Source organism: Trachemys scripta, chromosome 1 (genome assembly GCF_013100865.1).
Source record: "Trachemys scripta elegans isolate TJP31775 chromosome 1, CAS_Tse_1.0, whole genome shotgun sequence".
NCBI lineage: Eukaryota > Metazoa > Chordata > Testudines > Emydidae > Trachemys > Trachemys scripta.
Genome location: NC_048298.1, coordinates 70,238,391 through 70,266,078, shown reverse-complemented (window position 1 = coordinate 70,266,078; position 27,688 = coordinate 70,238,391). Strand labels below are relative to the sequence as shown.

Genomic DNA, 27,688 nt, shown 5'->3' with positions numbered 1-27,688 from the left:
GGACCATACATCCAGGTAGTGCTGCAGCGCCCAGCTACCAATGTTTTCTCTCCTTAAAAAGTGGTTCCCATTGGTTAATCCTGGTGTAGCATTTGGCTGCTGAGTGCCACAGCAACAACTAAAAAAAAATCTACTGTCAAAAAAAAAAAAAATCCCTTGTATCCTACCTCCCTTCCCCTACCTTTTGGTGGTATAATTTTATGTATTGCCTACAGACCATTCTAAATTACTTTACAGCCATGCCGTTTTACTATACTTGTTTTTATGGTAGATAATTCTGGCCTTGTTTACCATGGATCACTCCACGGTGAATGGAGAACTAATGAAGTTATGTTACCACAAGAGGAGAGACTGAAAGCTGAATAGTTGAGAAGGGAGGTGGATTTAGTAAGACTATTTTGAGATTCTTTGATATTTTTTAATAACATCTATTTTATTCTAATGACTGATTTATAGTTGGGCAGGTGGGAGGGAAATCAGGTTTGGCATACGCAACCAGGAAATTGCCTTTAAACAAATTCCAGCAACAATAAAACCAAAAACCTCTTAGGAATTCCACTTGAAGAATATAAAAATTTACAGGTAACTATTCAAATTATTACTTTTCAAAGATTCAGTTGAAATCAACAACCTACTCTGGAATCTGAACTTACTAAAAGTATAAAACATTTAAGCTAAGTACACTTTAGAAATACAGCATACTAAGCCTGCATATTTTTTTTAAAAAAAATCTCATACACTATGTAAAGTCAGTTTTTACAGATTTCTTGTCCTCATCTGGTAGTGATCAGCAGAACTGATAGAATATTTCAAAAGTTTAAAAATGTAACTTTTAAAAGGTTTAAATCCAAACCATTGCCCAAAACCCAGGTTTTGCTGTTCCTCAAACAAATTTCAGTCCTCCTAGGAATGCATGGTATCTGTTCTAGGGGTTTTCACACAGATTGAAAAGACTTGCTTCAAAATGTGCATTCTTTGCAAATACATTTTGGTATTTAGTTTAGAGCCTGATCCTGCATGCATTTAAGCAATCATAGGTTAAGAAAAAGGGCCAAAGCCCCCAGTATAAACTAGCCACTACTGTAATTATTCTGATGCAGTGGGGCACACTGTACTCTTTCTGCTGAAGTGGGGGATTATGAATTAAACCATCAGGAAATACTTTAAAAATCAAAGGTATGGCTTGGCTGTACATTTAAAAGAAATCTTGGGTAAGATTTCTCTGAGGTCCCAATTTGGATCATATCATTAGTAAAAATAAGTAGTGATACTCATGGAGTTAGTCTAACATTAGAATTGGGCAATAAGTGGCTCAGTTAATGGTTTTCAGCTTTCTCATGAAGGGGGAGATGAGTAATATTCAAAGCTTGCACTCATGGGAAAACTGAACATTAGGGATACAGATGCACTCAGTGAATTCAGTGCAGATTACATGTCTCTAACAAAGGGGTCCCCAAGGAGGTGTCTTAAATCAAGACATGCTACTCCCCTTTCCCTTCCGTTTTGCCCAAGTTCTGCTTACATGAAGGACTAATCTGGCATATGGCAAGGTGTTTGCCATGAATGAGGAGGAGGAGGAAGTGTTCAATAAATATTTTTGTTCTGTATTTGGAACAAAGCTGTGCACTTACATCACTAGGGGATGATGAAATACTTTCCATTTCATTGGTCACCAAGGAAGCTGTTAAACATCATCTACTAGGGTTAAGCATCTTTAAATCTGTTGGCCTGGGTAACTTGCATGTAGGAGTTCTAAAGGAGTTGGCTGAGAAGATTGTTGGTGTGGCTGACAACTTCTAATAGATCTTGGAATATTGGGAAAATTTCAGAATGCTGAGTGAGTGCTAATGTTATGCCAAAATTCAAAAAGGCCAAATGGGCAAAAAGGATGACCTGGGTAAATATAAACAGGTTAGCCAGACATCAGTTCTGGTAAAATAATGGAAAAGCCAAAATGGGAGTCATTTAATAAAGAACTAAAAGATAGTAATATAAGAGCCAATCAACATGGTTTTATGTAAAGTAGGTTTCGTCAAACAAACCTGATTTCCCTCTTTGAGGAGATTACAAATTTAGTTGATACAAGTAACTACGAAGATGCAATATATTTAGACTTTCCTAAGGTGTTAGTGCCTCACAACATTCTGATTTAAAAATTAGCACTGTACAATATCTGTGAAGCACATGGTAAATGGATTAAAAATGGCTGACATCTCAAAGTACTTGTCAATGGGAAATAATTATTGAATTGAGGATTTTTCTAGTGGGCCTTCTGCAGGTCCCAAAGGTATTCATCAGTGATCTCAAAGTAAATAAATCTGCTGATTTAAAACCTGCGGATGACCCAACAATTGGCATGGTAAATGAGGATGGCAGTCACGCAAAGCGATTTGGATCACTTGGTGAGCTGTACCCAGGCAAACACAATGGATTTTAATACAGTCAAATGCCAAGATCTATATCTAGGAACAAGGAACTTGAACATGAGCTCCCAGTGTGATGCTGTGGAAAAAGGGCTAATGTTTATACACCCAAGGACCACAAGGGAATAGTGAGTAGAAGCAGGGAGGTGATTTTACCTCTGTATATGGTATTGGTGAGACTGATACTGGAATACTATGTCCAGTTCTCATGTCCACATTTTTAAAAAGGATGCTGATGAATTGGAGAGAATGCAGAAAAAAGCCATAGAAATTATTTGAGGGTTGGAGATAATGCCTTTCAGTGAGAGATTTAAAGATCTCAATCTGTTAAGCTTTTCAAAAAGAACAATGAAAGGTGAAGTACCTTCACAGGGAGAAAACACAATGCTTTTTTAAAGCAATCTGGAAACTTTTTTTTTCTATACTACAAAGCTGTGCCATAGTTTTGATTTAACCCATTGCTTCTTGTCCTATCCTCAGACGTTAAGAACAACAACTTTTCTCCCTGGTCCTTGTAACAACCATTTATATACTCAAAAACTGTTATCATCAATAACTTGGGGAAGCAAAACAAAAAATTAAGGTACTGAAAGTGGAGCACATAGCATGCATGTGTCTGCAGCCCAAATACTTTTAAACTGTGTGTTTGCACACATTTCTAACTCAGTTGTTCCTAGAGAGGGTTCCAGCCCATTTTGGACAAACTATTAGAACCCAGTACAGCTCCAATAATTTATACCTTATTTAGCCATGTTTTGTTTCTTTTAGCTCTGTAATAAAACTAGTGTAGACAGGGCTCTAGGCTTGGTCTACACCTAAAAATTGGATTGTGAAAAAATTCATACCTGTGTGATGTAGTTAAGTCAACCTAATCTCCACTGTAGTTGCAGGTAGGCTGACAGAATAATTCTTCCGTTGACCTAGCCACTGCCTCTGAGAGGTGGATTACCGGCATAGACCAAAAACCCACTACTGTCAATTTTAGGAAGTAGCTACAATACAGCGACACAGCTGCAGCACTGTAGCTGTGCCTCTGTATTATAGGCTTGTCCAAAGCCTTAAGAGCATATTTAATTGTTATCTGAACAATGTGCTGGAAGTCTAGATAGAGCATAACCATGCTAAGGAAAACAAGCGGTTTTGTAAGCCTAATGTAGCAGAAAATTTACCTAAAACAGGAATAAAAGAAGCTTAAAACCCTAGAATGTTAGGTGGAATGTTATGTTGCAGTCTCTGGTCATGTCTACACCATATTTTTCTTCCTAAAAATTTCCCACCATCGTTACCAGTAGGTCAGCCTCCACTGGAAGTAACAGTGTTTGGTAATGGTTGAGTGTACAAGGTGATAATGCTTTAATTACCAAGGTGTGTGTGTCTGCCTGCTCTGAGTGGTGTTAGACAAAGCGATTAAAAAAAAATTCTAGCAGCTGTAGAATCTCTGCCCTAAACTAATGTTCTTATCATTGCTAACACCAGTGGAGAAGAACCAGTGAAAATGGGAAACTGCTACCATGGGAATTTAGGGAAAAAGTCCTACAATTCTCTTGCTTTCATAAATCTCTAATCCAGAAGCACAGAGTTTGTCCTTTGTAAGCATGTACGGTTAATGTGAGGTGACAGTCAGATCTAGAAATGTTCAGTTCAGAGGCATATCCAGACTTTGGGGTGGTATAGTTCAAAATATGACACACAGTCTATTATCTTTGTCAAACTGGACTGGAAATCTGGGTGGGAGGTGGAAGCTGAAGAGAGCACTGTGGTGTTTCTCAGATGGAATAAGGAATTGCAGATGGGGGTGTGAAAATAATTTTTATTTTCACTTTTATTGTTTTTAAGAGCGATCCTTTTTTAAATTGGAAAATGAAACTTGCCCACAATTTTGGATGAAGGTTCAGTTCTGATTTTATCTGAACTAGTTCTCTCATCCTTATTGTCTAAGGCCTTATAAGATTTGCCCTAGTTGAGCTATTTCTGTTTTTATAATGCTTATATTTGTATATGACACTTCGGTTTTTTTTCTCTCTGCCAAAGCTATACAAAAACCAAACATAAATTGGAGGAAAATGAAGCTTTCTAAAGTATTGTAGAATGAAACACACTTGAAAAGCAATGTATGTGTTCAAGTATCCTACTGCTTTTATGGGTTTTAGTGCAGGTGCTACAAAGGTTAATAGCTAGCCTGTCACTTCTATTGTAGCAAAAGATTCTTTTAGCTAAATCAGTGTTAGTTTCCATTTAAGGAAGAATGTCTGCTAGAGCCAGTGGTATTTACTAACTGCGCCTGTGAAAACATTCCTTTTTACCTCAGGCTCACTCAGCCTTCTGTTTTCCAAGTGATATTATTACAGGCTTTAGCCTGTAGTCTGAGAAATTAAAAGCACATTTTAATAACATGAGTAGCAGACTCCTCATCCAGGCTCCTCCCCACCTCCTCCAAATGGATTTATTATAGTGCAGTTGTAGCAATAACTCTAAATGTTTTTACCTGAACCATAAACTTTCTGACAGTAACCTTCTTGGTCTATCACTGGATGCTGAGAGAGTTTACCACAGAATAAAAGTAGTGATAATAGCAGTTTAATTTGCACCACATGGGATTTGGAGTTTAATTCATCTCATGGATGAACATCTTGTATTCATTCCCCCCGCCATACCCACCAATCTGAGTGAATGGCTTAAACTCAGAACCCCCTTACACACAATAGAAAAGCAGATAAAGATTACCCTTAGCCTTGCTACTCTTTGCCTTAGCACTTGAGCCCCTGGCCAATAAAATATAGAATAACCCCCAATAGGATGCATGCATATAAAGATCATAATTTCAATATATAATACCTAGCTCTAACGTTTTGCTTTTCATAAATAGATCTCAAAGCACTTTACAAAGGAAACTAGTATCATTATCCCTATTTTACAGATAGGAAACTATATGTAGTTGACTTTTTGCTTCATCATTAAATAAAATGTCTTATTACTAACAGTTACTAGGACAAAGCTGATATCTTGCGAAGTATGTGACCTGAAAATACACAAACTGTAAAGGATCTGTTGTCCTAAAACGGCAGCCTCCCCCAGGAATCCGAAATCTTGACTGCTGAATATTGGACAGAGGACTTCCAATATTTTATAATTAAAGCATGGGATAGCCTGATGTTAAATCCCTAAACAACAAAAACTGCATCACTCCTTGAACAAACTGAAAAAGACCTTGTTAGGTTAGGAAACCTTTTTTTGGGGTCATCTTGATTGGATGTCACCTCCCTGTTGAAAAGGTACACTCTCAGGTGCACCCCTTGAGGTAAGTTCATATACCCAGAGTCTGTTATAGGGCATGGCTGCTATGTTTCTGTATCATTTTATCTGGGAGTCCTGACTTCCTTGCTCTCTGGAAGAGGAGCATGTCCAGGCTATCGGAACAGGAGTCCAATGCAAAGATCTACAAACAGCTATCGGAACAAATGAGGTTGAAGGGCACTCCTGGGACAACACCCATTGCTGTGCCAAAGCTCTAATAGAATTATAAAAAAACATTTGGAACACAAACACCTTCAGCAGTGCTGAAGGAGCTGCACCCAATTTTTACCAGGGTGGCCACCATAGAACTCCTGTGTTCAGGACAGTTTGGAAGGCACCCAGCCAACCACAAATGCCAATGAAGAGATTTCCCTAGATAGCCAAAACTTTGGCATACCTGAGACAGGGACTCAGGAAGGAGATAGTGCTGGAGATGGTCCCTGAGACGTGGGCAGCGAACCAGCCTGACAGTGCTGTATAGAGAACCTCAATCAGTAAGTATTACGTGCTGTACTACAATAAACTGTCCAGTACAGAGTGCATATGGGGGTTTAACAGTTTTGTTCCAGGCACTGGCTGCATGTCACCATGTTGAGCAGTTGTGAATCGTGAGAGTGGAGGAAAAATGTTCTCTCCACCTGTTCAACTTTTATTGTAAACCACCCATTCTCCGAGTGCACTCAGTAGTATCAAGCCAGAAGCTCAAAAGGATTTATTTCTCTGAAACAGTAAATCATGAAATCCTGAACCAGAGATGCCGGCTCCCGCTATAGAGTCTTAGAACTGGAAGGGACCTTGAGAGGCAATCTAGTTCAGTCCCCTGTACTCCTGGCAGGACTAAGTGTTATTTAGACCATCCCTGACGGGTGTCTGTCTAACCTGCTCTTAAAAATCTCCAATGATGGAGATTCCACAACCACCCTGGGCAATTTATTCCAGTGCTTAACTACCCTGACAGGAAGTTTTTTCTAATGTACAACCTAAATTGCCCCATTACTGCACTTTAAATCTCACAGAAGTGTGCTTGTCTTTAGCACTCAGATGCCCAACTCCCAATGGGGTCTAAACCAAAATAAATCCCTTTTACCCTGTATAAAGCTTATACAGGGTAAACTCATAAATTGTTTGCCCTCTATAACACTGATAGAGAGATGCACAGTTGTTTGCTCCCCCAGGTATTAATACATAGAGTTAATTAATAAGTAAAAAGTGATTTTATTAAATACAGAAAGTAGAAATTAAGTGGTTCCAAGTAGTAACAGACAGAACGAAGTAAGTCACCAAGCAAAATAAAATAAAATGCGCACATCTATGTCTAATCAAACTGAATACAGATAATCTCACCCTCAGAGATGCTTTAGTAAGTTTTTTCCTCAGACTGGACACCTTCCAGGCCTGGGCACAATTCTTTCCCTGGTACAGCCCTTGTTCCAGCTCAGGTGATAGCTAGGGGATTCTTCATGATGGCTCCTCTCTTCCCCTTTGTTCTGTTTCACCCCTTTATACATCTTTTGCATAAGGCGGGAACCCTTTGTCCCTCTGGGTTTCCACCCCCCCTCACTGGAAAAGCACCAGGTTAAAGATGGATTCCAGTTCAGGTGACATGATCACATGTCACTGCAAGGCTTCATTACCCACTTGCCAGCACACACACATACAGGAAGACTCGCAGGTAAAACACAGCCATCTGCAGACAATGGTCCTGGTTAATGGGAGTCATCAAGATTCCAAACCACCATTAATGGCCCACACTTTGCATAATTACAATAGGCCCTCAGAGTTGTATTTTATATTTCTAGTTTTAGCTACAAGAGTGGTACATTTATACAAATAGGATGATCGCACTCAGTAGATTATAGGCTTTGTAATGATACCTTACAAGAGACCTATTGCATGAAGCATATTCCAGTTACATTATATTCATTTATTATCATATTTGTATAAAACCATATAGACTGCACAACGTCACAGCTGTATCGGTGTGAACAGATAGAGCGGAAGAATTACCTCTGCGTACTATACTCCTGCTAATACGTCCCACAATGATGTTCGCTTTTTTTGCAACTGTGTTACACTGTTGACTCGTATTTAGCTTGTGATCCACTATGACCCCCAGATCCCTTTCTACAGTATTCCTCCCTGGGCAGTCATTTCCCATTTTGTATGTGTGCAACTGATTGTTCCGTCCTAAGTGGAGTACTTTGTATTTGTCCTTATTGAATTTCATCCTATTTTCTTCAGACAATTTCTCCAGTTTGTCCAGATCATTTTGAACTTTAATCCTATCCCCAAAAACACTTGCAACCTCTCCCAGCTTGGTATCATCTATAAACTTTATAAGTGTACTCTCTCTGCCATAATTGATGAAGATATTGAACAGGACTGGACCCAGAACTGATTGGTATGCCCTTCCAGCTTGACTGAGAACCCCTGATGATTACTCTCTGGGAATGGTTTTCCAACCATTTAGGCACTACTTATAGTAGCTCCATCTAGGTTGTATTTCCCTAGTTTGTTTATGAGAAGGTCATGCGAGACTGCATCAAAAGCCTTACTAAAATCAAGATATACCACATCTACTGCTTCTCTCCCCGCTCCCCCAATCCACAAGGCTTGTTATGCTGACTGTAACATGCTGACTGTTACTTATCACCTTATTATTTTCTAAGTGTTTGGAAATTGCTTGCTTAATTATTTGCTCCATTATCTTTCAGGGTAGTGAAGCTAAGCTGACTAGTCTGTAACTCCCTGGGTTGTCCTTATTTCCTTTTTTGTAGATGGGCACTATATTTGTCCTCTTCCAGTCCTCTGGAATCGCTAGTCTTCCATGACTTTTAGAAGATAATTGCTAATGGCTCAGATAACTCCTCAGTCATCTCCTTGAGTATTCTAGGATGTATTTAATCAGGCCCTGGTAACTTGAAGACATCTAATGTGTCAAAGTAATTTTTAACTTGTTCTTTCTCTATTTTAGCCTCCAATCTGACCTCATTATCACTGTCTTTCATCATTACTCATCAGTCACTGCCCTCTTCTTCTGTCGCATGGCCTTTCCATGTCCTCAAGATCATCAGCATCAGGCCGAGGGATGTACTGGCCATGGCTTCCTGCCACCCCCATTGGCCCGGGATGGCGAACCCTGACCAGTGGGGGCCGCGATCGGCCGAACCTGCCGCATCAGCTGGTAAATAAACTGGCCCGGCCCGCTAGGGTGCTTACCCTGGCGAGCCGCATGCTGAATGTTGCCGACCCCTGCTCTAGTGCAATGTTTCTTAACCTATACTGGGTTTGAGGGTCATTGGAAGCTTAGGCTGCCTATTGGTACACATGGCTGGAAAAACAAAAATCGGCAAAATCCTGTGAATGGTAGACCCCAGTGGGAACCAGGGAAGTAAAACACTTTCCTTCCTTTCTCTTCCTGCTGCTGCTACTGGGTTTAATCCCCTTCTGCCACTCACCCTCCTCTCCGCTATCCACACCATGTTCCTACCTAGAGGAATCATCACTTCAAGCTGACATGGAACTGTGTAATACCAAGAATGGCAGCTTTGGGAATTGACTCCATGTCAAAATGTAATATTAGAGTTGTTCTTAACCCAGAGTATGTATATCTGGGAATATTCTCATAGCATATGAATAAAACTGCAGCCTGATCCATCTGCCTTCTCCTGCCTGGTTGCCTCTAAGCCTTGCTGGCTGCCAAGGTGGGCGGGAGGTACTAGCATGGCGCTCCCTTGAGTATTGTGCCCTGAGCGGCACCCCAGCCCTCCGACCCCTAAGGCCAGCCCTGTTGATGGTAAAGGAGCCCCCACTAGTGAGTCCAAGTACAACATTTTGTTAAAGAGACTGTTCCCAGTTGTGGGAAGGAGGATGGTGCTAGGGATTTCTAGCAGTGTGGTATCTTGAGGCAGTTCCAGCTTAAGTATCAGCCTTTAGCATGTACATGTCTACTAAACTGAAGCGCCAACCCATCTATTTGCTGGAGGGGAGGCAGAGCTTTGTCTCTTCCTGCTGAAGCCTCCTGGCTGATGTGAGAAAAGGGAGCCTTGGCCACTATTCTTCCGGCCTCTCCCTTTTTTTGGAGTGGATGGCAAAGATGTTTTTCTTTGGATAACTACAGTGCCTGCAGCTGCTCATATAGTAGCTTCTCCAAGCAGCAGCATGTAACTTACATAATTATTCAGTTTCATTTTTACACATGGTCTTCTAAATAGCAGCACTAAAACTGACTGCAAAACTTGTATTACCATGACAATCAATTTGAAAAGATTCATGTAAAATGTGGCTTATAACCACCAGAAGCTTGAGGTTCCCCACAGGAGTCCTGCTCCTATTTCCATCCCCAGGAACAGTTGTCATTTTTTGAACCCTTGTCTTTCTTTCCAAATGAGGCATCACAATCAACCCAAAAGCATTCCACCATGCAGTCTGTAATCAACTGTGGGCCACCTGCTTTTCACTGACCCATTGCTGCATTCAGATGTTCTTTGATACAAAAGTTTTCTGCCTTTAATCTGCCCCTTAGTTTAAAATCCATGCTTATGACCATGACCAGTATAGATGCTGAAATGCTCTACTTTGATGTGGTTACCTTCTGCACTTCTGAATGTTCCTTCCTTGAGATCAGATGTTTGAAGCCCCTGCTTGGGACACTCATGTTTATTTTATGTGAGTAGTAAGAGTCTAGCATTTAAAAAAATAAAAAAAAAAAAAAGATAAGTGGCTAATCCTAATGTCACTGTTTCCCTTTTCAGTAAAATAGTTTCTAGATTATAGACTGAAAGGCTAAGTGAATTGAGTGCATAATACCTGCCCTTTTATCCAGCATAGTCACTGCTTGCTAGTATTTAACCTATTACATGGAAAGCACTTAGTGGAGTACAAAAGGCCCTGTATAAGATCCAAATATTTGTCACATCTCTCATAGGTTATTAAAACCTGTTGAGCAGGTTCCTGGGAAGAGTGTTGAACAAGCCATTAAAGAGTCTTGTAAAGCTCCTAAATAGGCAGAATTTGAACATTTGATTCTTGCTTGAACGCTGTTTGCCTATCTTGCAGTCACCATTCTTTGGCCTAAACCGTTCTGTAGTGCTGGTGTTCTCTGTTAAACATCTGGAACATTCCACACCTGAGATGGCTGTGTTAATTGGTATTGATGCGTGTGTTTGTAGACTAGGGTTACCATACGTCCGGATTTTCCCAGACATGTCCGGCTTTTTGGGCTCCAAATCCCCGTCCGGGGGGAAATCCCAAAAAGCCGGACATGTCCGGGAAAATCGGGACATGGGGGCCGGCGGTGGGCCGGGCCGGGGGCTCGGGGGCCGGGCGCCTGTGGGCGGGGCTCGGGGGCCGGCGACCGGGCCGGGCTGGCTGACCCAGGCTGGAGACGCCGGGGGGGGAGGGAGGGGGCAGACTGGGCCGCGTCTCCTCCCCCCACACCCCTCTTACCTGCTTCAGGCTTCCCGCGAATCAAATTTTCGCGGGAAGCAGGGGAGGGGGCGGAGTTGGGGCGGGGACTTTGGGGAAGGGGCGGAGTTGGGGGCGGGGCTGGGGCCGGGGCCCTGTGGAGTGTCCTCCTTTTGGAGGATTAAATTATGGTAACCCTATTGTAGACTAGCTAATTCTGCAAAGCCGTTAGGTTCTTTACATACAAAGAATTCTGTAAAAATGCAAAGCAATTACTACAGGTTCAGCTAAATATTTCAGGAATTGCCAAAAAGATATGACCTAAATAAATGTGTGGTGGCTCCACCTCCTTTGAAGGTTTTGGGGAAAAGAGCTTCCTGGCTCTTTGAGCTCTGGTCAAGTGAAAAATTCTCTAAGTTATATCCCCAAATAGTATTTGAGGCTTGTATTTTTTTAAATAAATATATATAAATATATATATTTAGTGTTTCATAGGTATGCATAACACTCTTTACAAACATAGGAAGATGAAGCCTTATGACTGAAGTTGGACAGATTGGTGACAAACCAGGTTTAGGTGCGACAGTAAGAACAGACAGCGCAGCAGTGGAAACTGAATGCTAAGAAAAAAGGTGACTTTAAAAGAGGGGTTTGTAAGGTAGTCCTTTCACACTTTCAGCTAAGTTTATCAAGCTTTTATAAATAATCAGCCGAGGAAGCTGTTGGTTACTCCCAAAGTGAATTCCATTATAGCCAAGTTCTTGGGCTGATTCTTTTGTGATAAAAGGGAATCTTAGAAAATTTTTTAACTATTTCAGTTCTGTATCTCCGTCCCCGTGGTTGCCTGCTTAATTTTCAACACCAGCGAATCCTTAGTACCTCAAACTTTTTTTTTTAAAGTTGCTGTTAATATATTGTTGTTTACTAGATTAAAGGCTTGTTTGCTGTAGACTAGAATGAATTTTGTTCTCTAACCAATTTCTGTACAATCATATCTGTTTTGCCTCCTAAACAGTAAAGTTCTTTATAACAAAAATAAGTTTCAAAATAACAAGCAGTGGTGCTTGAATTCTGCAATTTCAGTAGTTGCTCATATGTGTTCAAATGTGATGTTTAGTGTAAACTGATCTAGTTAGAGACTTTTCTTCCATTACAAAAACACCATTTTCAGTTATGGGAAAAAACATAATCTCTAATTGTTTTTAGTCACTTCACTAAAGTGTTTGTGTACAGCTGTGATTCATTTAAAATGTTTCCTTTCTACTAAGTCAAATTCAACTGCAAACTGGCAGTGAGTTGGGAATGCAGGAATATCTTTGTGGCTGTTTTCAAGTGAATTAGAATGATGAAGAAAACTTCCTACTTTTATTTTCCACAGTAGAGGTTTATAGAAAAACTGTTTATGCTACAGCATCAAATATTTATTGAAATGCTAGAAAACCTAAGGAATTTCTGTGGATTGTTAGTATTAAGATCAGATGTGCAAATGTCACATTGAATATCTGCTGTACCAGAACACAAGTGATTTGAATGGAAAATACATTTTTTAGAGATTTGAAATCCCTTGCATCGAGCAGCAAAATTAAAAAAAAAAAAAAAAAAAAAAGCAAGAAGAGTATGATAACCACTGAGGTGTGATGCTGACATGAGTACAGGACGCTGATACTGCTGACAGAGACATGAATTCTTGTATTTGTTGTGTTTAATGATGTGGAACCATTTTATGAAGCAAAGCAAACTATTTCAGAGAAGAATGGAATGCAAGGCAAAACAACACTCCAGTTGACTGAAATGTCCTAATGGTCTAGATAATTGCAGCAGTAAGAGAGTCTGTTTTTAATAACCATACTCAGACTGCAATGAGGTTTTGTATATTTCTAACTTTTAAGTAATACCTTCTTAATTAAATCTACCACTTAAAGTCAGTAAAAGTCTCAAATTTTATCACATCATATTTTACTTCCAAAACTTAGGACCATGGTCACTAGAACTGAAAGCTAAGAATAGCTCTTCATAAATATTGTTGAAAATATTAGGTTAAACATCTTGTGTTTAAAATAGTTGTAAATATTACGTCTATATTAGCACGTCAATATGTTTTCAGCTAGGGAATTTTTTTTTTCTTGAGACTGTAACAGGTTTTGAAAATTGCTGGCAGCTTGTCCATTTCAGAGAGATATGAACAATCCTTCTCAAGGCTTTATTAGCTGTAAGGAACCACGAGGAGCAGCTGATCCATTTCACAGGTGGATCTCAGCAAACTTCTCTTAGTGCATCTGTACGCAGTCATAAGGCACCATAGCATTTTGTGGCTCTGCACAGCTCACAATTGCCTTAGCACGAGCTGGTCTATGGGTTCTGCTCCATGTTTCAGTTGGGAGGGGACGCAATCTCCCTGCCCTCCTCTTGCCGTAATCATGCAGTTTTAGGCTTACACAGCTGCTCTCCTGTCAGGGAGTGAGCCTGACACTACACAGTTCAGTTGCAATCTCATTTGGAGTATTTGTGTGTAATGCACTTTGACAGTATCGATTTATTGTCACTATTGTGTGTCCTTTGAGCTCATGGTGATGAGGGGTGGGGGAGATGCACTGCTCAATGTGCTGCTAACTTAATATTTTTCTCTAAAATGTTGAGGGTGGAAATCCCATACCAATCATGATGTTAATGTCCAAAACTGCTAAGGGTATTTTCAATACAATTCTTAGTAACAAGTAGACAATCCTTGCACTGAAAAGCTAATCATATTTAGTGGGGGAAAAATGTTTTGTCTCACTATGATTGCTACAACATCTAAATTAGGTGCATTTGAGATGAAGTTGAAGCAGCAGAGGAAGAGGGTTTTTTTTCTGATTAAAATAGCAACTTAACTACTTGAGAGGTTTTGTATTCTGTGTACATTTTGTGTAAATTTAGATTGATAACCTTTTAAAAATGTAAAGAGTTTATTTGAGATAATTGCTTTCTGCTTGGTTTTTTTATAACTTTAAGATTTATTACATGATAGTTTGAGAGAGCTTTCCTCACTCTAATCTCAAAGTTGAAAACTTTTTTCCTTTGAGGTTTTCCAGGGTTTTCACTTTATTAATTGAATATTTTGAAATGTGGGGACAGAATCTGCACTGAGTTTTAATCTTTGTTTTTATTTTTCCAGTAAAGTATCATACATATACTGTGTGACACTAATCTTTCCTTCATTTGAGAAATCTTGTATCAAGTCAATAGTTCTTTTTGTCAAAGTCTGACTTAGGAATTCATCTTTAGTTCTTACATTCTCTTTTTGGTTTCAGTTGTTCGGGTTTGTTTTATTTAGGCTTGTGTTCCATCAGAATGAATTATTAGGATAATGGCTGGTCTTCAGCTTCTAGTGCTATAGCCTGTAGCATTTTCTATGTTATAAATGCTAGTGTATTCTGTCTTTAAGAGGAGAATCTCTCATTAATAAAGCTACGTTTTAGTCATGGGTATTTTTAGTAAAAGTCGGACAGGTCATGGGCAGTAAACAGCACCAGCAGGGGTCCCGGGCCATCCCCCTCCAGCAGTCCCGGTTCCCGCACCCAACTGTCCATGACTTTTACTATATACCGCCAACTAAAAGTTGGGTGGGGGAACCGCGGCTGCTGGAGGGGGATGGCCCGGGACCCCTTCTGGTGTGTGGGGGGTGGGTGGGTGGAGAAAGGGTTGGCGGGGCTGGCAGGCTCCCTACCTGGTTCCGATAGGCATGTCCCTGACCCTCCTAAGGGGAAGGGTGGCCAGGGGGCCTCTGTGTGCTGCCCCCACCACAAGCACTGGTTCTGGCAGCTCCCACTGCCTGGGAAACGCAGCCAATGAGAGCCTAGGAGCTGCAGGGATATGCCGGTGGGAGCCAGGGAGACCCCTGCACCCCAATTCCCTGCCCCAACCGTGAGCCCCCTCCCACACATCCAAACTGCTGCTGCTGGCCCAGGGGCTGCCTGGCTCAGCCAGCCCCTGAACCGGCACCTGCAGAAGTCATGGAAAGTCACAGAATCCGTGACCTCTGTGACAGTCACGCAGCCTTACTCATTAGTACTAGTTAGACAATATGGGTGAGGTAATATCTTTTATTGAACCAACTTCTATGGGTGAAAAAGACAAGCTTTCAAGCTACATAAACTACTGAAAACAAAATCAGACCACTAGATTTGTTTAATGTTAAGAGTGCAAGTGAGATGACAAAAGCATGGAAACTTAAAATTAAGGCAAAAAATTCAGATTGACGTTCCAATCTTAGCAAATGCTGCTGTGCCAAAAAGAAGGTCCAGTGGTGGGTGTGGAAGTGTCAGTCTGGTTTTTCTACTTTAACTCTACATTTCCTCTCTTATTTTCTTTGTTGGGCTTATACAGGACTACAAATGTTGCTCATGCCAACTGGGAGTTTTTTTGGGAACTGACTTTTTCTTAACTATTTTTAAAAAAAACCAATATTAGTTTCCCAAACTTGATCCCTATATTTAAACTATTTTAGCATGACCAATATAGAATCAAAATGCCATGTTAATTTAAACAAAATACATAAATCTTGAACTAATCTTTGAAAGTATTAATACTGATGTATAAACTTCATAGACTGCTTCAGTTTTTGTTTGCATACAAATCCAAAATGTAAAATAGCTTTTTTTCAGCTGAATATTTTGTTTTTAGAGTCTAGATGAATATGACGATGATGAAACAGGACAGAAGGAGCGAAAGAGGGAAGATGCTATTACACAGCAGAATACAATGCAGAATGAATCTGCCAGTGTAGACCCAGGTGGCTCATACCTAATACAGGTGAGAACTTAAAATTTTGTTCCAGTTAAAATTTAATTCAGTTGCTAATTCCAGACTGAAATTTGGTTAATCTCATGTTTCTGACTTCTGTTTCAACTCCAACCAAGGCAGTAAACTATTTTGTAAGTGGAAACAAGTTATCAAAATAGGTAGTCCATTGTATTACTTAAAATGCACATTGATTTAGTCATCATTCATTTTTATCATATTTAAAATCCTCATTAATTCTATTTGTCTTGTTACATTGTTGCCTGATTTTCTTTTATAAGAGAGGATATATAAGTAGGGCCCTACCAAATTCACAGTCCATTTTAGTCAATTCCACAGCAATAGGATTTTAAAAATCATGAATTTCATTATTTCAGCTGTTTAAATCTGAAATTTCATGGTGTTGTAATTGTAGAGGTCCTGACCCAAAAAGGAATTGGGGGGGGGGGGGCGCGCGAGGGGTTTTGCAAGGTTATTGTAGAGGGAGTTGCAGTACTGCTACCCTTACTTCTGTGCTGCTGCTGGCGGGGTGCTGCCTTCAGAGCTGGGCTCCCGGCCAACAGCCACTGCTTTCCGGCTGAAGGCTGCGCAGAAGTAAGGGTGGTAATAGCATGACCCCCCCCCCCAAATAACCTTGTGACACCCCCCACCCCGCAACTTTCTTTTGGGTCACAACCCCCAATCTGAGAAATGCTGGTCTCCCCCGTGAAATCTGTGTGTGTGTGTGTGTGTGTGTGTGTGTGTATAGATAGGGTAAAAGCTCACAAAAGACCAGATTTCATGGTGGGAGACCAGATTTCACAGTCCGTGACATGTTTTTCATGGCTGTGAATTTGGTAGGGCCCTATATATAAGCAAGCAGGCTAGTTCTATGGGCTACAAGCTACTGATTTATTTATGTTTAAACTTCACATACTGGGATCTATCATGACATATGTGATTTGTTTATTGACCTTTCTAAACTATAATTAAATTGAATGATTTCTGTGAACAAATTTTCGAGAACAGGAAACCATTTTAAACAATTAGTGTAGTGTATTTTTAAGAACTTTATTGTTCATTGCGTTGTCCCAGGAAAATTTCCATTAAACAAATAAGCAAAGTGTGTTGTTTTTTTTAAACATTATTGAATGTGTATATCTGCTATCTTTTTGTTTTTAATCGTTAGACTGACTAAACTTAGTTATATGGCAAAGGATGTCTATGTTCATAAATAAAGATACCATTTTCATTTTCAGGAAGTCAACAGATAACACTGCTCTACAGCCAAAATGCTTCTGAAATAAATGTAGTCAAACTTTACTAATTCTGGGTCACTGAGAACGAAAATGATGCTTAAAATTGTTGATTGGCTCTAGTTTTCAAGATATGCTATTGGATCAGTATATATGACCCTTGACTTGGGAATGGCGGAGGATAAGTGAGTTATAAAGGGAAAGGATCTCCATTTAAACCAGAAATGACTAAAATACATCTTTGACTGGCTCTATGAATAAATCTATGACCGGGTTTGGACAGTACTTGCTTTTTAGGCAAAACAATGAATGATGCAATCTGAAGCTGGTATTAAGTTAATGGAGATATCCTATCTCCTAGAACTGGAAGGGACCTTGAAAGGTCATCGAGTCCAGACCCTGCCTTCACTAGCAGGACCAAGTACTGATTTCTGCCCCAGATTCTAAATGGCCCCCTCAGGGATTGAACTCACAACCCTGGGTTTAGCAGGCCAATGCTCAAACCACTGAGCTATCCCTCCCCCCGTCATACATGATATGAATTGCATCATGTTATTCCTAGAAGTCATGGATGATGCAATCATAACGAAGCTTACATCACTCTGCTGAACAAATTGCCCTATATCAGCTCTAGAACTCATACAGTGTCATGCTCTCTTATTTGTCAGTGTTTGATTTTGCAAAGGGACACATTTCTGTTTAGCCAAAGTTAGCAGAGATGCCTCGTACTTGTGTGAACAGAGCAGATAAGTTCTGCTATGTTTCTGGTGAAGTGAGTTTTGCATCACAAAAGCGCAGTATAAGCACTATGGTTAAAAAAGCCTATCACCTTTATTTTGGCTGCAAAATTGGAGATCAGGACAAGAGGTGGGCCCCACACATATGCTGCAACACTTGTGCAACACATCTTCGCCAGTGGTTGAACAGGAAAAGGAAATCTATGCGTTTTGCAGTGCCAATGATTTGGAGAGAGCCAACAGATCATACCAGCAATTGTTACTTCTTCATGGTGCCTCCAGTTGGGAAAGGTGTGTCAAAGAAGAAAACGTGGACTGTGCATTATCCAAACATTCCATCAACTATACGCCCAGTACCCCACGGAGAAGGACTGCCGGTTCTTGATGCACCAGAATCATTCTCACTTGAGTCAGACGAGGAAGAGGATGAAACGTCTGGTCCTGAACCATCAATGTCACAGGACCCACATTTTCTCCCATCCTCCTCCTCTGAACCACACCTCATAACACAAGGCGAACTGAATGACCTTGTCAGGGATTTGGAACTACCCAAGAGTAAGGCAGAGCTGTTGGGCTCCAGACTACAGCAGTGGAATCTCCTGGCAGGTGATGTTAGGGTTTCCATGTTCCGTGACCGTCAAAAGGATCTTGTCCCATTCTTCTTCATGGAAGGTGATCTTGTAGCCTGCAACAAGATCGATGGTGTGATGGCAGCCCTCAACATCGTTCACGATCCAGATGAGTGGAGACTGTTCATTGATTCATCGAAGACGAGTCTTAAAGCTGTTTTACTGCATAATGGCAATGTTTTGCCATCAATTCCAGTTGGTCATGCAGTCCATATGAAGGAAACCTATGACAACATGAAACAACTTTTGAAGTGCCTAAACTGTGACCAACATCAGTGGCAGCTTTGTAGCGATTTGAAGGTTGTTGCTCTCTTGCTTGGTCTGCAGACTGGATACACAAAGTACTGCTGTTTTCTCTGCGAATGGGATAGTCGTGCAAGAGATTCCCACTACATCAAGAAAGATAGGCCACTCCGACAGTCATTGGAGCCTGGGAGGAAAAGTGTTCAGCATCCGCCACTTGTTCAATCAAGGAAGATTTTGTTACCACCCTTACACATCAAGCTAGGTCTGATGAAGAACTTTGTCAAGGCCATTGACAAAACACAAGCAGCTTTCAAGTACCTCCGTGGAAAATTTCCAAGGTTAAGTGAAGCTAAGATAAAGGAAGGTGTCTTTGTTGGTCCTCAGATTCGTGAACTTCTTCGAGATGATGCATTTGACCATGCACTGCGTGGCAAGGAAAAGACGGCATGGAAAGCCTTCCAGTTAGTGGCAATAAATTTTCTCGGAAACAACAAGGCAGACAACTACAGGTTGTTGGTGGAAAACCTCCTCAAGGCATACAAAAGCCTTGGTTGCAACATGTCACTAAAGATACATTTTTTGCACTCTCATCTAGATTTTTTTCCACTGAACTGCGGAGCAGTGAGCGGCAAGCGATTTCACCAGGACATTGCAACAATGGAGAAACGCTATCAGGGCAAATGGAGCCCGTCAATGCTTGCAGACTATTGCTGGACAGTGACAAGAGATGCTCCATTTAATAAATACAAGAAACAAGCCAAGAAGCGCCGAGTAGACACTGAATAGGACTAAACTATGTACATAATAGCTTTTTGCCTTTTGTTTCATAATAAATTTTATTTATATAACCCTTTAAAAATCAGCAAAAGTGTTACATGAACAGGACAGGTGAAATATTATCATGTAAAGCAACCATAAACACATGAAAAGACCTAGGTTTACAATTTATGATTAAAACTCTACTATCTACACAATATACATAGACCTAAAATGTAAAAACTTAAATATCTTAGAAACAGTAGCCAATCAGTTGTTTTAATTGTCATATTTGAATTCAGCACATCAAAATACATAATAAATAGCACATTTTGTCTCTGAAGCAGACGACTTCTCAAAAATTGTAACCTCTCACTTTTGCTAGTAAAAAACTGAGTAAGAATCTACAAACTGTAAACCTTTTAATATCATTATTAAAATACAATACTGTAATGAATCATCTGTGGCAGCTCCTCCTCAGTTAAGATTGAGACTTATTTTCTATTATAAGTCTGATCTTGGATTCATCTCTAAAATGATGATAAAAATGTCTAGTGTGAGATGCCTAGGGCCTAATTTTTCCAATTACATAAAATTATATGGCATTATATATGCTCAAAGCACGTGAGATGTTTCTCCAGAAATAAAGTATGATAAAGTCCCTATTTTACTAACTAACTAGGGAGTATTCACTTCTGAATATTCCAGAAGTAAATACTAACAAGCAGGGGCATTGCACTTCAAAGTATGGCACCCACAGATTTCAGTTGTATTTGTGCATTGTGAGCACTTTTACAAATTAGACCCCAGTGTCTCAATTCAGGCACCCAGAAAATGAGAACGCAGTTAGTGACCACCTTTGAAAAGTTTAGTTTAAATGGCTTGCCTAGCATCACCTAGGAGCTCTCTGTGGCAGATGCAGGGATAGAATTCAGTTCTCCAGGGTATCATTCAACTGCCTTACCCACAGAGCCGGCTCCGGGCACCAGCCGAGCAAGCTCATGCTTGGGGCGGCAGATTCCAAAGGGTGGCATTCCGTCTAATCTTTTTTTTTTTTTTTTTTTGCGCTTCACCGCTTTGGCTGCCCCTGCAGGTTTTTTCTTTTTGGTTTACTGCTCCCGCCGCCCTGTAGGGGGCGGAGGAGGGGAACGCCCTGTAGCAAGCCCGGCAGGGCAGCCCACGTCCTTCCCCGACTGGAGCGGCGCCGAGCCTTTCCCCCTCCTTTGCTGCTCCGGCCGGCCGGTTTGTTCTCCCACCCACCCCTTTTGCCGCTGTGGTGGGCCGGTTTGTTCTCTCCCCCCCCCCCTCCGGCCCGGGGCCCGTTTGTTTCCCGCCCCCCCCCCCCCCTCCCCTGCCCCGCCCGCCCAGTTTGTCGTGTTCCCCCCCCTTTCGCCGCTCCAGCCGGGGGCAGGTTTGTTCACCTCCCCTCCCCCCCGCTGCTCCGGCCAGCCGGGCATTTTTTGCTTGGGGCGGCAAAAAAGCCAGAGCTGGCCCTGCTTACCCATGAACTCCTTTCGCTCCCTTCAATCCCTTGCCTTTCACTGCACACCTTCCAACTTCTGCAACAAATGAAGCAAGGGTTCTACTGACCTGTCTGTTTCACTACATAATCCTTATTCATCCCCAGAGCAGGTCCATCTTGTGCACTGAATGAGACAGGGATACAATCTCCTTGTCCCTTTCTGTTCTCCCAGGTGCTTTGTCCTAGTCTCTTGCCCAGTTGGTCACAGTTTTATGGAAAATAGGTCTTGTCAAACAAACCCGATTTCATTTTTTAAGGAAATTACAGGTTTGGTTGATAAAGATAACTGCATAGATGTAATAGTCCTAGATTTTTGTAGGGAGCTGAGTGTAGTTGGTATGGTACAACATGAATTATTCACTGTGAAGGTAGGCCTACATTAAGGATCAGCATTAAACCCATTACTGTTTGTGATTTGTAATGGACACCTTTATGCAGGAAATTAGAGGGGAGACTCTGAAGCATGCTTTTTTTGTCAATGACATTATTGTCAATTATGCCACGAAGATAAATACAAACTGGAAATGGACCTAGTACTATGGAAGGGCTGTATTAGAAGAAAATGGCTTACAAATCATCTGAAAAGTAATTCCTCACTTAAAGTCGTCCCGGTTAACATTGTTTTGTTATGTTGCTGATCAATTGGAGAACATGCTCATTTAAAGTTGCGCAGTGCTCCCTTATAACGTCGTTTGGCAGCCGCCTGCTTTGTCCACTGCTTGCAGAAAGAGCAGCTCATTTCAACTGGCTGGTGAGGGTTTGGAACCAGGGCGGACTGGCAGGTCCCCTAAGTTCCCTGTGTGGCAGGCGCCCAGTAGGCTATCAACTGTCAGCAGTTCAGCTGTCCCTCCCCTCACTGCCATGTGCTGCTCCTGCCCTCTGCCTTGGAGCTGCTCCCGGGAGCCTTATGCTTGCTGTGCGGGGGGAGGGGTGCTAATATCAGGGTGTCTTCCCCCCTGCTTCTGCCCCCCCGCTTAACCCATCTCCATAGAGCGGGCGGGGGAGGGGGAATGGACACGACAGGGCTCAGGACAGAGGGAGCTTGCTAGCAGCAGCTGCTGTCTCAACTTGCTGGCCTACTTAAAAAGTGAATGTACTTAGAGTGGGGTCAGCATATTCAAAGGGGCAATGTGCATCTCTCTCTCTCTCTCTCTCTCTCTGTTTGCCATGCTGTCTCCCCTTCCTCCATTTGTGCTGCCTTGTAGGGTGTGAGGCTACATTAACAGTGTGTTAACCCTTGAGGGCTCAGCTGAGTGCTAGTTCATCATTCAGCACTAAGACATTCCCTGGGAAATAATCCACCCTCTGATTTCACCACCTCAACCAAGCTTCACAATCATCATTGCTGTGCACAGTATTAAATTGTTTGTTTAAAACTTATGGTGTGTGTGTGTGTAGTCTTTTGTGTGGTGAAAAAAATTTCCCTGGAACCTAACTCCCCCTTCCCCCCCCTGCCACCATTTACATTAATTCTTATAGGGAACTTGGATTCGCTTAACATTGTTTCGCTTAAAGTCCCATTTTTCAGGAATATAACTACAATGTTATGCAAGGAGTTACTGTACATATGATGCTTTCTTGAGAGAGGGACAACGAGAAGCCAATTAAAGTAGATGGTATAAGGTTAGTGTATGCAACAATTTAAATTTGTTGGTTCAGTGTTGAGCCATGATGGGAATATGAATGCAGATGTTAGGAGCCTCATGGAGAGTGCTTGATGTAATTCGAGGGAGTTAATGGGAATTCTCTGTGATAAGAATATGCCAAGTGGACTACCAAGCAAAGCCTATAAGAATACTGTAAGGCCAGGCATGACATATGGGTCTGAATGTTGGCCAATGAGGAAGAGAGAATTACTACTTCACACTGCCAAAATGAGAATGCCGGGTGCATACTGGGTCAGGCTAGAGTTGGTAGTTTACACAGTGAAATAATATGAGCCATGCAACAGGTAGCCTCTATCACAGAAAAGCTGAGAAAGTATTAGCTGAGATTGATGTGAGATGACAAGATGTGGGATATATTGGTCAAGGATACAAGAGAGTAATAATCACACTTCAGCGACCACGAGGAAGTCCTAGAAAAAGGTGGTTCAAGATGCTGAAGGAAGACCTGAGGAAGGCTGGTGTCAGCTTGGAAAAAACACTTGACAAGAATGGTTGGAGGTGAAGAACAAGAGCCACTGACCCAGACTGATGGGGGTAAGGTGAAGAAGCAGCACTGTACTACATTCAGATTGCTTTAAAAGAAAAAAGCCCTATACAATATCAGTGAAACACACGTTAAGTGCATTAAGAACTGGCTAACCCGCAGACTTCCAGAAAGTAGTTGTTGATAGGGAGTCATCAAATGGGGGTATTCCCAGTGGGATTCTTCAAGGATTAGTACTGATCCCAATGCTATTCAGTATCTTATTAATGATTTGGAAGCAAATATAAAATCATTGCTGAATACATTTGCAGATGACACAAATTGGCAGACTGATTTAATAATAAGCCATACAAAGCAATCTGCATCGTTTGGTAATATGGACCTGCCCATTTGATCAAAATGAGTTTTTAATACTGCCAAATGCAAACTTTCATACATCTAGGAACAAGAAATGAAGCCCCCACTTACAGAATGTGGGACTGTATCCTGGAAAACAGTGATTCTGAAAAAGATTTTAGGGGTCATAGTGAACAAACAACTGAACATGAACTTCCAGTGTGACACTGTGACTGAAAGGGCTAATGTGATCCATGGATGTGTAGACAGGGGAGTAATCAGTAGGAATATAGAGGTGATAATCATTATCTCTGCATACAATATTGGTGAGGCTGATACTGGAATACTGCAGTTGGGCGTGGTGGTAACATCTTAAAAAATGTTGAAAATTTGGAGATGGGCCAGAAAAGCACCATTAAGCTAATTTGAGAGCTGGAAAAATGCGTTACAATGAAAGACTTGGAGCTCTGTCTGTTTTAATTTATAAAAAAGAAGATTGAGAAGTGAGTTGATTGTGGTGTATAAGTACATTCATGGGAAGAAAATACTGGAAATTTAAAGTGCTCTTTAATCTAGCGGAAAAATCATAATGGCTGAAGTCATAGCCAGACAACTTCAAGTTGGAAATAAGGCACACTTTTAATAGTGATGTTTGTTTATTAATTACTGGAACAAACTACCAAGGAAAATGGTGGATTCTGCAGCTCTTGGTATCTTAAATTCAAGACTGAATGCCTTTCTGGAAAACCTGCTTTAGTCAGACACAAGTTATTGAGCTAAATACAGGGGTAACTGTTGAAATTTAATGGTCTGCGATGTACAGGAGGCTAGACTAAATGATCTTGGGTTTCTTTCTGGCCTTAAAGTTTGAGTATTTATTTGTACAAGACTTCTGTTTCAAAGATCTTGCAATCAAATATAAGGTGAAACAGGTGGGTACAGAGAGACGGGGCACCAAGATACAGCAGGACACTTGCAGCCTGACTTTCTTTTCTTGCAGTCTTGGACTGAAATGTACACCAGATTCTGCTTCAGTACTTCGAACTGCAGTTTTTCCAGAAGCTTCCAAAGGTGTGCCTATGGCCATTAAAAGGAGGAAGCACTGAGCCAGTTGGAGACTAGGCATCAGTCTTTACAAAAGAAATCCACTGAATTCTTCCAAGTGAAAGCTAATGGGTTTACAAAATCAGAATATCGTTTTGTTAAATGACCATGCTGAAAACAGAAATGCCCATCAAACATGCAAATAGCAAAAGCTGCCAATCCTCAAAACCGAGGAACCGTAGATTGCATCTGTCTTAGATGTCATTAACTTATGTTGGAATCTGCTACTGAGAGTCAAATTGAAACAATTCCCCTCCGGTAACACAGTCAGCCTGTGTATTCCTGACCATATCTGCAGATGTTCAGGAGGGCCAGTACTTCTCAATGCAACATGATGAAACTAAGATGTGGATTCTTCTGCTCAACTTCTAACATTTTGTGCAATCTAGTTGGAAGAATCCATACATGAATTTTGCTGTCCACTGAAAGGGGGAAGGAGCAGGCTATCTTTTAATCTTTCCAACAGCTATCTCTCTTGTAGCTTGGTTGGGTTTGCGTCATTGAACAGGTGTCTGCCCAGATGATGCCCAGGCTACGATAGGGAAAGCAAAGGGGCCATCCATTCTATTTAACAGCTTCATCAGTAGAGATGACAATGGAACTGCAAAAGATACTTAATGAGACTGTAAAATTTGTGAAATTTATTAAACGTAAGCCCACTAACACATGCCTCTTCGCTATTTTATGCAAAGAAATGGGCTGTCAACATTGGAAACTACTTTTCCACATAGAAGTTTATTGACCCTTGTGTGGCAAAGTTTTGAATCTCTTGTTCGAGCTCAGAGTAGATGCAAAGATTTTCTGTGCTGAATGTGGTTTTCTGCCCTTGCTGAATATCTCTCAGTTCAGCTTTGGCTTATTCTGAATGCTTCTCTCCAGGGGCAAAACATGACATGAATTCTCTTCCTGGGCATTGTGACACACAGGAGGTCATATCTGTTGTCAGGGAGTCTCAGCCATTTTGCCCTTCCCATATTGCTAAATGAGGGGAAGGGGAGGGAAGGGGTGAGAGTTTAGGGCATTCATGGTATTCAAAAGATTAAGAAACAGATCTCTAAAAGGGGCTCTAATATATCCCTGCTCTTGTGTTGTGCTTCTAGCACAAACCAGGGGGAGGGGAGGGAGTCTTCCATATCTTAAAAGCTCTAAAGCTAGAGGCTCCATGAGGAGACATGGCTCACTTTCCTTTTATTGCAGTCGTGCTTATTGTCTTTTCAATAAGTGTTTGTACGATGTATAGTATGGGGTCCTTAGGCACACCTGTAATTAGAAACAGTAGCAATAATCTAGTGCCTCAATTATCCGTTCATTTCCACTTCTGAACGTGGAGGGGCTTCCTGGGGGTTCCTGCATGGATCTCGGCTGTTGCTGCGACAATGATGGAATCTCCAAGAAAATTATCCCCTGTTCATCAGACCCTTTTTCCAATGTCTCTATTATAGTTATCCTCTTTAAAATCCTATTATAGTTATCCTCTATAAAATTCGTCTGCAATTGCACACACTTTGAATGTCTCATGCATTAATTCACTTGGTAAGCTTCAAAGGCAGAAGCCTCAATAGAGGTGGTTAAACATCCTACCTTTTGGTTGATGGTGTCAGTGCTTTTTACATCAGTATAAGTTTGAAGTGCTAAGCTCCAAAGTTTCCTGCCTTCTCAGCATCCAGATGTGTGTGATACCCTGGTGCTATGGTGAAACATTGAGTCACTCACTATACTGCCTTGGAATAGACTTGAAGTATATTCTTAATCTCCCCCAAAGTACATAGCTCTGCACAGAAAGGAGCCCTCTGAACTCTTGAGACACCTTCCAATTTACTCATGGTAAAGATAGCTTGAAGCTAAAGATAAACTGCCACTGACTGCAGCCTCCATAGCGTCCACACCAGTTATCATCCTTGAGGCCAAGGCATGGAAGGACATACAGGATAGCTTGCTATCCTGTTTCCATAGCTTCAGAGATGTGTGTACTTCATCAGAATAGCCAAAGCTTGGTCCCAATACAGAGTTCCCTTGGAGATCTTAGCCTGCAGAGTGAAGACTTTCAACTTTTTTCTGTCCGTGTACTCAGCACTGTCGTGTATATGATTACATTGGTGCATCTGAGGTTGATACCTGCTGTCAGAGTATCACTTCAACTTCTAGAATCAACACAACATTCCGCATAGCCATTATCTGGTCATCCTGCTCACAAGTCATTCCATTTAATGTTGAAAATAAATACTCTGAAAGGAATCCTCTTAACTATTTGGAGATGTCAGGAGTAAGGCCCTACAGCTGTGCCTGCTCAGTCTCTGATAGCCTAACAAGTCAGCTAGGCTGCCTGATGGACTGCGCTGTCTGACTAGCTGAGGAAGCTAGCAGGCCAGTTCTTAAACCCAGCAGTAGCTTGCTGGCTGCTCAGCACACACAGCTGCAGATTCTCTGCCTCCCTGTGCTCGCCTCACTCCAAGCCTGCTTCTGCCCCACAGATGGCATAATCATAACCAGCAAATCGCACCTTTTTATAGACCTCTTACATGCCATATTTTGTTCAACATTTGTTGCAAATATAGAACAGTGGTTGCAACAATGATCTATATGGTCCTATTTTAATCAGATGATGTCACATCACTCTAATTGTATGAAAAAACTGTTATGTATTACCTGCCTGATGTCAGAGCATTATGAGAGTTCTGTTGCCAAAGAATACGCTGCTAAGTAAGCTGTATGACACGGTTGTAAAAAAGAAACAGTTGGTAAACACCAAAAGGCATTAATACCTTATAAGGATATTTTCCTAATGCAAGTTTTCATTTCTGCCTATCAAAAAAAGTGTATTAGTACCACATAGTCTGTCTAAATATAATCAAAACAATTGTATCTCATGATCAGAGACTTCTCTAAGAACCCCAGTCATAAGGAGAGACATATGCTGTGCAAAATATAATATGCAAGTGATTCGGGATTTGTACCCAAACACAGTGAGCAAATAGAATGTGCATAGAAAATGGATGTCTTAAATAGAGATGCCTAGCTTTCCACAGGGAAGAGAAGGTGAAGCAATTCATAAGTGAGCCTGAAGAGAAAC

General features: G+C 41.2%; 1 protein-coding gene across 1 annotated transcript in view; it reads left to right on the top strand.

The window, feature by feature from the left end:
* The window catches only part of PAWR (pro-apoptotic WT1 regulator), a 140,274-nt gene that overhangs the window by 56,845 nt on the left and 55,741 nt on the right, over window positions 1–27,688 (top strand). The window contains exon 2 of the mRNA XM_034772053.1: window positions 15,786–15,914. Within this exon, the coding sequence (XP_034627944.1) occupies window positions 15,786–15,914 (129 nt within the window). The remainder of the gene's footprint in view (window positions 1–15,785; window positions 15,915–27,688) is intronic.